The sequence below is a fragment of the Micropterus dolomieu genome, linkage group LG08 (assembly GCF_021292245.1).
Source record: "Micropterus dolomieu isolate WLL.071019.BEF.003 ecotype Adirondacks linkage group LG08, ASM2129224v1, whole genome shotgun sequence".
NCBI lineage: Eukaryota > Metazoa > Chordata > Actinopteri > Centrarchiformes > Centrarchidae > Micropterus > Micropterus dolomieu.
The window spans coordinates 29114963-29125945 of NC_060157.1; the positions used below are offsets into that span (position 1 = coordinate 29114963).

Sequence of the window (10983 nt, forward strand, 5' to 3'; positions counted from 1 at the left end):
AGCTGGGATTGGCTCCATCCCCCCGTGACCCTGTACGCAGGATAAGCGGTTGATGATAAATGGATGGACATTCGATCTTCCAACAGTTAGATTGTTGATCATTCTTGCAACTTGTAGTAATCTCACATCTCCCCTTAAAATGAATTTTAAGCAGCTATTTTAATAGCCTTCAGTCACCTGTAGTGTGACAGTATGCTCACACAGAAATTCATATTCCTTGTCAGGGGTGCACTGCTAGGTCACCCTGCCTTGTCCTTTACCAAGCTATGGATATCTGAAAGTAATTACAAGCAGCAGCTCTAGTAGAGACTATGCCATGAAGACAAAGAGAGTGAACTGTGGTGGTCAACATTCAGAGCATTAACGCTGCCCCCACATCTCATCATTATCCCAGCGCAATCTAAAGCGCAATAAAATGCAAATCACAATCACTGCTGTTCCCTCTTCAGGAGATTTATACATTAAAGTGCAGCAATAAAAGGAATCAGGTTTAAGGTCATGTTGAAAGACTGTAGAGTAATGGAATATAGAATGAGCAAGATGGCTGATTAAATTAGCTCTGTAGCATGCACTATTCTGTTTGGTATCAGGTGTTTTAATCAGCTTAGAGGCTGTGTGACAGATGATTTACACACTTCATATATATATGATTTACTGTAGTGCCAGGCACATCTTTTCTCATTCGGGAGGGAATTTCTTTGGGCCTTCTTACATGTATATAATAAACAACAAGAGGTGCAATGGCAGCATTTGGCAGCAAAATGATTGCCTTCTATAGAAAGCTCATTTGACAATCATAAAAATAGGGATATTATTATTATTATTATTATTATTAATATTATATTGCTAATGTTTAGCCAACTTTTTAAAAATGCGTCCTTGAGCCACTTCAGTGTTAAAACTGTACACACATTAGCATACCTTCCACCCCAACTGATCCCCCCTGCACCTCTCCCCTCATTCTGGCCTTAGAGGAGCCATGCTTTCTTACTTTCACATTTAATCCAATTCATTATTGTGGGCCCCCCTTGGTACACTCAGCTGTCAGGGGAGACAAAAGTCCTGCCAAATATGGATGTGTTTTTGTTCCCTTGGATTTCTGCTGCCCTCCCTGGGGATACTGCCCCCCCCCCACCCCCAACACACACACACACACACACACACACACATTCACTCACACCCTCCCCCTGTTCTGGAGGGGTGAAAAACATACCTGGGGCTGTTCATTGTGTCACCTCTTCCATGGGTGGAAATGGCATTCAGAAAGGATGGAACTGAACGGAGTCACAGCGGAGGACATATTCTTTTGAGGGTCATGTTAATTGAATGTAAAAAAAGTTGCTGAACTCAAAAGAAAATGGAGATCCAAAGGAAGATATTAACTATTGATTGATGAAAATGGAATGCAAGGGAGCGCTGAAGGGCTCAATTATGATGGGAGAATGTTTTTAATTTTTCAAATTTTCTTCACAAATGTTTGAATGCCTTGCTAATTCTTTGTCTGAGAGAGCATGCAGAGACATAGTACAAAACCCTCATATATAATGTTTGCTTATTGTCTCATTATGCAGTATTATTTTAAACCCCTATTCAAAACTACCTTTGGCAGCTTTGGCCAACCCTGTCACCACTACAATACATCTAGATACTAATATTTTCCGTTGCTAAATACATTTAGCAATTACATTAAGAAATGTAATTGCTGCATGGATTATATTTATGATCTGTCCCTAGTCTTAAATGTGTTGAGTTGCTTTAACATAACCATAAAAACATTAACCATGCTTTAGTTACCAGGAAAATATAAATGTTTCCTCATTATGTTGATAAAATGTAATAAATAGTGAAAAATCTAGATATGATGCACTATGATGTAAGTGAACTATTCATCTCCAAAAACTAGTGTTTAAAAGCTTAAGACACCAAAGGAATGAGAGGGAAAATGCTACCAGGACTGTGTCTGAAATCACTCTTTAGTATTTAATATAGTGCACTATGACGTTTCTGTATCAGCATCCAAATTGAAATGTATGCACTACAGTGCCCATAAAAAACACAATGAAAAACAGTAATGTCCATGGTGTGGACAGTCATTTCTACAATCTCACAATGCAAAATAAAGTTGTGCGACTCTACACCTGTCAGTGATGACGCAAAATCTTAATTATTGTGTTGGACATCTCAATAGTGTGCTCATTAGTAAACTTTTGGGGGCATTGAATGAGTGAACAAGTCCATGAGTTTGGACACTCTAATAGAGCACTCACAGCTGTTTAGACAGCTTGCGTCTTACTCTTATGTTTATGGTTCATCGCTTCCTCTGCAAAGGGAGCCATGTCTGACACCGCAGTTTTATTTTGGTACAGGGAGGATTTATGTTGTCTATATGAATGAAATTAGGATTTTCTTTTCTTTAGCACTTTTAGATTTGGTATTACCTAGTGCAGCTTTGTGCATATAGGTACATGAAGAACACTCTGTCACTCACCGCTCTTTAGTTTTTGCAGATGTTAGCGCTCTGTGGCTGCATTGCTACCAATTACCCAGCATGAGTGGTAGGTGGTGGCGTGGAGGTTCTTGAGCATACAGCGGGGTCACTGATGCTAGGTCTCAATTTACCACCAACAACACATGGGATCTGCCGTGGCCCTTATCTCGTATTTATAGAATAACACAGAGACAAACACAGAACACTGTCAAGAGGCAAGACCCACAAGGTCATCTGTTGTTACTGCTAGATATTTGCAGCTGCTGCACAGGGATGGGAAGGAAAAAGAAAACTTGACAGAAAAGTTCAGTTGGACTATGTAAAGATGCTTTTACAGCCTATACAGCTGGGGTTCAGCTTCTTTACTTGTTTGGCTTCTCAATTTAGGGAGCAACTACAGTTTTCCTTAGTCATAAACATCCATGTTATAAAGTTTACATGGTCGAGTAAATATGGACTCAATTAGTTTATAAATGTTTTTTCATTTAAGATTAATCACTCTCTTACCTGTCTTAGACGTTTAAGGAAATACACTTACACTTAAAGATGCTTTCTTCCTGGGATTTAGATGAGAAGATCAATGTTAATTTCATGTCTGCCCATTGAATATGAAGCTGTACCAAGTAGGATTCTTTTTGTCTTCCTTTGTCCTTCCTTTTAACAAAATACTTAAACTGTATTAAAATGTTTCATGCATCTGTTATTTATACCTACCTTTACAGGGTTGTCCAGGTACATCCTGTACAGATTGCCAGGTCATCTACATTATTCACAGGTTCACACCATACAAAGGGTATTTCAGTAAATACAAGGCCAGATATTCCATGTTGCTGTACCACATGACATATTATTGTAGTAAACAACAGATGTAAAAACCATTATTAAAAGAAATATGGCAATTTCCCCTCTGAATAATCTCTCTCCTGCACATGAGCCACAACATAATGAGCTTCTGCAGATTAAAAATTGTAAACCATGTGCTAATGGCCATGGCATTTTTGTCTTGCTTCATTATGGAGATTTAATGCAGATAGAGGGGCTTTCAAATCACTGTTTATGACAGGTGAAATGCAATCAAAGCTTGCATTAAAAGGTTCGTTAGGTGACTCTTAAGACTTTGTGGGATCCAATTTGCATCTTGAATCTAAGAACTAACAGAGCAAAACCCACAGCACGCATGCAGATTGTTCTAATTATACCAGCTTCTGTCTTCCTGAATGTCCACAGAATGGTGTCTGCACTTGACAAGAATAGCTACATAACATATGATAATGTGTAGCAATGCGAATAATATGAAACACACAGTCAAGTTCCATGTTACTACTTGTGACGGCAGGGTGTTGTATGATTCCAAATGCTTTGTGAATACTAAACAAGCTGCTATACAATGAGCATCAGATTGAATTCATAGAGATGCCCTCTAACACACTTTCACAATTTTCTTTCAGGAGCTATAAAAGGCCTATGCATATGGTTTAGTTGATAGCTTACAAGCCAATGCAGAAAAACATTGCAGTTCTAACAACAACTTGTTTTGTTATTTTTCTATGTGGCAGGAAGGCTAAACTCAACAAAACAACTGTATCCTGGTTTATGTTGGGATTCATTGTACTGTAGCTGCACTAGGCACAGTTTTTTATGTGAAAACACAATGTTTCACCTCCTTAAATTGACAAAGGGGGGTTGCAACAAAGAGAAATGTTGCATTCTGTTGATTGAGGCAGCTGAATTTTCTGAAATTAAACGGTTTTCACCTTTATTCATGTCTTTGCAGGTGACAAATGAGGGTTTTAGACCTATACACAAACTTAGACAGCTGGAAATTCCAAGGCAAGATGTTTTTCCTCTCGCATCCCTTTGGTATTCTAGCTCTCATCATCATTAACGAAGAATGTTTCATGTTTAGATTAATTAAATAGCAACAACAGACTTTTTAACACTGGCATTATTATCACTTTTAAGGTAATATGGCATTTTTATTTAGCAGCAATATGGCTTTATTACTACAAACAACTCGTTTTACATAAAAGTACTTATGTGATCCATTTTTAACATAAGAATGTTGATTATAGCCACATTAAATGCAAGTACAATAATTCTGGTGTTGATGTTCACTCAATCCTCCCTCCCACTGCCCAGCATCCACATTTGCCTCTGCAGCTTTGTTTTAATGATTGGATAACTAGTTAGAAGTAGAAAAGTAGAGCTCCTTCAGAAATAGGGCTGTTGGAAATAAAGTACCTTAAAAAAGTACCTTGTTTTTGAGTTTATTCTGAAACCTTGAGTTAAAAGAACTACTACTTACATATAGCCTACATATAACGTTTAGCAATAGATGACTTCTAGTTCCTAGTTTGACATCTACAAATAACATCACAAAATGGTTTTCAGAGTGTAAGTGCTTTGATTCATTTACACATTTAATTTTATTTCTACATCTATTTGATTAAAGGGGAACCTGAGATACTGCAGCATGGTGACCCTCCTACCAGCAGTAGAGACAAGCGGGCAAACAGGAGAAAAAGTATTCTGTTTTAAACTGGACTTGACAGGTCTGACTTTTCAAACGGAAGAAAAAGCACTTCTCTGATGAAATGCTGCAAAAGAGAAAAGAACAAAGCATTTGATGCTTTCTCTTATTCAAATCCATGTTTTACAAAAACCGAAAACTAAGCAAGAGAAAAAATTATTTTAGACCACATAGAAGAAAGCAGATGCTAGTATTTTCTGACAATAATAATAATAATAATAATAATAATAATAATACATTTTATTTGTAATGCACTTTACATTTAAGACAAACCTCAAAGTGCTGACAAGATGCAGCCAACAAAATTTGATGCTCACCATTTACAGTTGAATTTTTCAAGTAAGTGCTATCATGGATACTGTACCTTTGAAGTAAAATAGACCCATGGATAGCTTTAATGGCGTGAAATGTACCACATTGCAGTTACACCCCCAGTGATATACAGACCTGTCAGGAAAATCATCCAAATCAGGTCAGTTTTGCACTCAAGGCAAATGGACAACTCTGGCCCAGACAGATTTAATCAGTGTTTGATTTACAACCTCTAACCACTAAATGCCCCAGTGCCATGTCCACATCATATACTCATTTGTTTTCCTATCAAAGAACAACAATAAATCTGTGGAAAAAGGGAACATTTTGGATTTAAGGGTTTTTCCTTCTCTGCTCTCAGCTCACTTACAGAGCATAATGGCCATGAAATGTGGGGCAGAGAGATTGCAAAAAGAAATCTAACATTATTGTACCAAACAGTGTTTGCAACTCTGCAACTGGACACACGATGCAATATTGTATTATGGTATATAAACCTGGATTTTGACATCTGATAACCAGCAGTTACTTGTGCTTATAAAGCCTAAAATAATAAAACATCCAACAGCAGCCAATTCTGCAGGATAATAAGTTTTTTTTTACACCAATAAACATGAATTGTGTTTTCAGGCTCCACTTGTTATTGGACACTGTAAACCTTGGAGAACAAAATACAAAATTGCATGAACACTTATTTTCAACTACAAATCAGACTTCACAGAATGTGTGAAAGGCCAGAAGGGACAACTGAAAGCTCTACAACAGCTGCTAAATGGACCATGTGGTGAAATTGTTTTCTCAACTGCAGTTTTCAAGGTCAAGAATGAATTTTGAACCTTAGGTTTTAAGCCAATGTGGACAAGAAATACTTGGAAAATTGGAATTCTAAAGCTCATACAATTGAAAGCTTCAAAACAGCTTCTAAATTGACCTTTAGTTTGAGATTGTTTTTGCATAATTTTTTTTAATTCACTTAAAGGAATGTTTTAACATTTTAGGAAATTTATCAGCTTTTTTGCTTTCCTGCTGAGAATTTAATGAGTGGATTGATCCCACTCTCATGTCTGTACAGGTTACTAACAAGGACAACACCATCAACAGATACGTTTAGATCATTTATTGATGAACAAAACAAGAAATGCGAGACTTGCACTTGCTGGATGCTTTATTCGATGTGTTGTGGGGAAGCTATATATGGAAAATCCGCTATCGCACCCGGGCACGACGGACCCCCTCATAACCACATGGAGAGGAACAAGGAGATGAGGAAATAAGATAGAGAAGAGAGGGAGGGTCGGTGGGCAGAATGCAAAACCAAAGAAGAGATGATGGGTTAGATGGGTATATATGGAAATAAGGGGAGTGGAGTGATTAACGTGTGGTCCTGCTCCTGAAACTCTGCTAATTAGCTCCACTAAAAAAGACACAAATCAAACTTTACCATGCATCTTGCTGTAGCCTAGCATATATTGAATGAAAAGATATGACACTGGTGAAAGATACGCAAATTGTTATTGAAAACCCGGCAGGCAAGCTAATACCGAAATATCATGTCGGCTACATGCAGTCAATGTAGCATCATCACACATTGAGCATGGATTAGTTACTGTAACAATGCAATGGGAATTTACCCGAGTTTCGAGCATTTTGTGTAATGCCGTCTCCTACGTGTCGGTCTCTGTCTTGGCTTGTTTATAAGTCTGAGCACACGATCACACACTTGGAAAGGAAGTGGTTGCAATCTGAAACGTCACAGCTAAAGGCCAATGAAGACTATGGCCCCTTTAGAAACTAAATAAGAATATTTTCTAAAGTATCAAACTATCAAGTTTTGATTTCAGGTAATCACAAAATAATTATTCTGTGGTCACTAGAATGTATTAACAAAATTAGTTAACAATATGTATAAGAACGAATATGTAGATATTGTCAACTCAACATATTGTCAAGGGTTCTGGTTAGGGTTACTTGTGATCAGAAGGAAAGAGTGTTTTGTGTTAAGTATTTGATTATATTGAGGAATCATACATGGTATGTGAAAATAAAGATAAGACATTTTTTTTTATTTTTACAAGTGTAGTCTTCATTCTTCAGAATAAGAAAGAAAACAGGTACTAAATGGACCTTTTGGTAAGACTCACTTTGAAACAAAATCTTTACTTTTTACTAAGTTAAAGCCAGCAGCCAGTTAGCTTACCTTTTTGCCAGCAGCTCCATTGTTTGAGATTTGATCAGCTGCTGTGACCCAAACTCATTTTGTGTTCTAATGAATAGTCCATTTGGATTACAAGATATGTTGCCTCCTATTCTCATGTGAGCTTATAATACGTGGGCCTACACAGGGGGATCGGGGAACACGTGTCCTCCATTCTTAAATGAGGTGAAAAAGACCATGCCGGTGCATCACATTCACATATAGTCATTAGCGCCTGTGTGCTTGAAATCTCAACAGAAATCACACAAAATATAACACAGCAAATAGGATCGATAGTGACAGTAAAAGCAAGAAACCTGTATATGAATTTATGCCATTAGGGATTCTTAGAGATGGCCTCAATCAAAAATGAAAGAACAATACAGTTTAAATTTGGCACAAACAATTATATATATATATATAAAAAAAACAAACAGTAATGGATTACATGATGCTTACTCTGCTTCAAGGCTTAATATATCTGTGGCTACTTCAGTAGTAATGGACTCATGGGAAATAAACTCAGCGGCTCCATAGCTCCACCCATGGCAGTTTGTTGGAATTACTCTCCATTTTGAAATAAGGTCATTATTGCCTGCTCTTTTGGGGGCAGCGTGTGTGGATTATGTGTAGGTATTGCCTATGTTTTTTAGATATAAGTCTCTGAGGGAAATTTGCATTATTCAGAGGAATTAACCTTTCTTCAAAGAAGCTATATGTAGTTTTCATTGTTGTTGATTTTTACTCTTACGTTTGTGTTGGAGTCTATGTTGTGCTTGGAGCCAGTCGTTTTATACTCTTGGCAGACTCCATGATGTTAGCTGTGGTGTTGTTACTGTGTGTATGGTACAGATTCACACAAAATTACATTTTTTTAAAAACTACATATAGCCCCTTCAATTTGGTAATTAGGTAGCCACTCAATGTGGCTCCATAGTTCCCCTTCGAGGGAACTCGAACTGCGTCGGTTACGACACTATGGGAAAGCCCATAGTGTCGTAACCGACGCAGTGTCTCGTTCCCCTTCTCGGGGAACCAGGGTTACATACGTTACCCGAGACGTTCTCTATGGTACATTTGTGTGTCAACAGCATAAATATAAAAATAAATACCATGTTTATGGATAATATGTCCAAGGGGAAGCAGATACAAGGAAAACAAAATGGGTCCTAAGACCGATCCCTGAGCCACACCATATTTAACTGGACAGAATGAGGAGACATAGTTGTTTACAGACACGCAAAACTTCCTTTTTGACAGGTAGGATGAAAACCATTCTAGGGCAGTACCAGAGATCCCCACCCAGTGCCTCAGTCTGTCTAACATGATGTTGTGATCAATGGTGTCAAAAGCAGCGCTAAGGTCCAGGAGTACCAGGACAGAGCACATACACAAATTTTGTGGGAGGGAGGGATCTAAACCAGGTTTCTTTAAAAGTGGGTTCACGCAAGCCGTTTTAAAATAATCAGGGACACAACCAGTAGATAGGGAGCTGTTGAAAACAGAGATCAAATGGGGCCCAACAGAATCTATTACTTTCAGTAAAAATTTTGTAGGTATTATATCAAGTGGGCTGGAGGACACTCTCATTTGTGATACTGTTTTTAAAAGCTCAGACAAGTCGATGGGATAAAACTGGTTAAAACTCTCTTGTTGCTGGTTAGGGACCTCTGAGTAAGAGGCCACAGGGGTAATAGAGGCTCTGATTGACACCACCTAATTGGTAAAATAAGATAAAAACAATTCACAGTCATCATTACTTCCAGCTGAGGCACAAGGAGGGGTTGGGTTTACCAGCTGATCCACAGTCTTAAACAGAAACCTGGGATTGTGTTTATGTGTAGTAATGAGTTCAGAAAAATAGTGTGTTCTCGCATCCTTAACCATTTTATTGTAGTTAATTAATAAGTCCTTCAGACTGAGGTAATGGACTTGGAGATTGGATTTTTTCCATCTGCGCTCTGCTTTCCTGCATTCCCTTTTGAGGCTGCGAATGCTGTCATTTATCCAGGGTTGTTTACTAGCTTTAGAAGTTATTAGTTATTAGTTAAGTTATTGGAGAAACGGTCGGACAGATGGACATTACTCTCCCTGGAGCCCTGAGATTGGACTGGCAAGTCACATTTGACTCAGCACTAAATCTTTTTCACTGACATGTAAGCAGGGTTTGCCTCGGTGTCAGGTCAGTTTGCCTCAGGGTTCACAGCATTTTCGTGAGTCACACAAGGAGGTAAATCTTCCATCAAGGGAGTCTCTCCCAAAGATGCAGCCTTTTTTTAAACCAAATTTCTTATTTGTGTTTCCATGTTGAGCTGCAGTGAAAGGACGGTAACACAAAGAGTAAATGTTTGGAAGATCATCACTTGATTTCAGCCTGCCGTTCCTTAAAGTATATAATTGATAGCAAGGAGGACTTCTAACTGGTTAAACTATCTTTATAATTTTATTAGTCAATAAAAATCAGTTAGTATCAAGACAGAATAACCAGCCCTGCCTGGTTTGTTAAACAATTGAAATGTGACCCAGACCACAATAAGATTCGTGACAATAGTGCGTACACTTTTTTTCAGAATCCAGGTTACTATGATATAGTAGCAGAAGACATGTCTGTATGGCATGTACCCAACAATTTCCCACTGGAGCACTGGAACCTGGCAGCCATCCTCCGCTACCACACTGACAACCGCTTTCTCCACCTGTATGGAGGGAACCTCTTTCAGCTCTTCAAGGTAACTCAGTAGTGTAGTCAGGGGTGTAGCACAAGATTAATAATTTTGTTCAATAAGGTACTCCCCGTCCTGAGTGTAGTCATGTTACATTACAACTTAGGTAACAAATGGATGAAGGATAAATTATTATACAATAATCATCAACTTCATAAGCAAGCCTGTAGGTCTACAGGTACATGCCCTCATGAGTGAAGACAAAATTGTCACATTCTTCCAGCAATATCCAGTGAGATACAATGTTGGCTTGTGCAGCAGCAGAGGGCCAGCTATTCCCATTGTGTATGACCATGGAGACAAGGAGTCCACCAGAATGTTATACGGACCCAATCCAAGAGGTAAAACGCTCATGTAGCAGGAGGGAAATGGAGATAATAAAGAGCTTTTTCACCATCATGTATGAATGCCAATATCAATGTCACATTTCTTTACTTAAAAAAAGTGACTTATTAAATATTCAATTTACTTTCAACATGAAAGGTTATCATTGAGTTATTAAACAGTCAAGACTTAGCTAAAGGCAGGGCAAGGCAAGGCAAGTTTATTTGTATAGCACATTTCAACAACAAGGTAATTCAAAGTGCTTTACATAAAACATAAAAGCAACAGGGAAATATAAAAAAGTTTAAAAGCAACATAGGGAAATTGAAAAAATACACATTAAAATATAATAAAAGTTACAGTGCAGTGTACAATCAGGGTTAAAAGAGTTAAATGGAAAATAAAAACAGGC

The 10983-nt window shown here is 38.0% G+C and overlaps 3 protein-coding genes across 4 annotated transcripts in view; 2 read left to right on the plus strand and 1 right to left on the minus strand.

Moving 5' to 3' along the window:
- The window catches only part of LOC123975654 (serine/threonine-protein kinase mTOR), a 384954-nt gene that overhangs the window by 152787 nt on the left and 221184 nt on the right, over positions 1–10983 (minus strand). The gene's annotated exons all lie outside the window — the stretch shown is intronic.
- The window catches only part of agrn (agrin), a 376177-nt gene that overhangs the window by 42725 nt on the left and 322469 nt on the right, over positions 1–10983 (plus strand). The window lies entirely within an intron of this gene.
- The window catches only part of LOC123974570 (intelectin-like), a 43224-nt gene that overhangs the window by 30612 nt on the left and 1629 nt on the right, over positions 1–10983 (plus strand). The window contains exons 2-3 of the mRNA XM_046055378.1: positions 10095–10253; positions 10471–10588. Of these exons, the coding sequence (XP_045911334.1) occupies positions 10095–10253; positions 10471–10588 (277 nt within the window). The remainder of the gene's footprint in view (positions 1–10094; positions 10254–10470; positions 10589–10983) is intronic.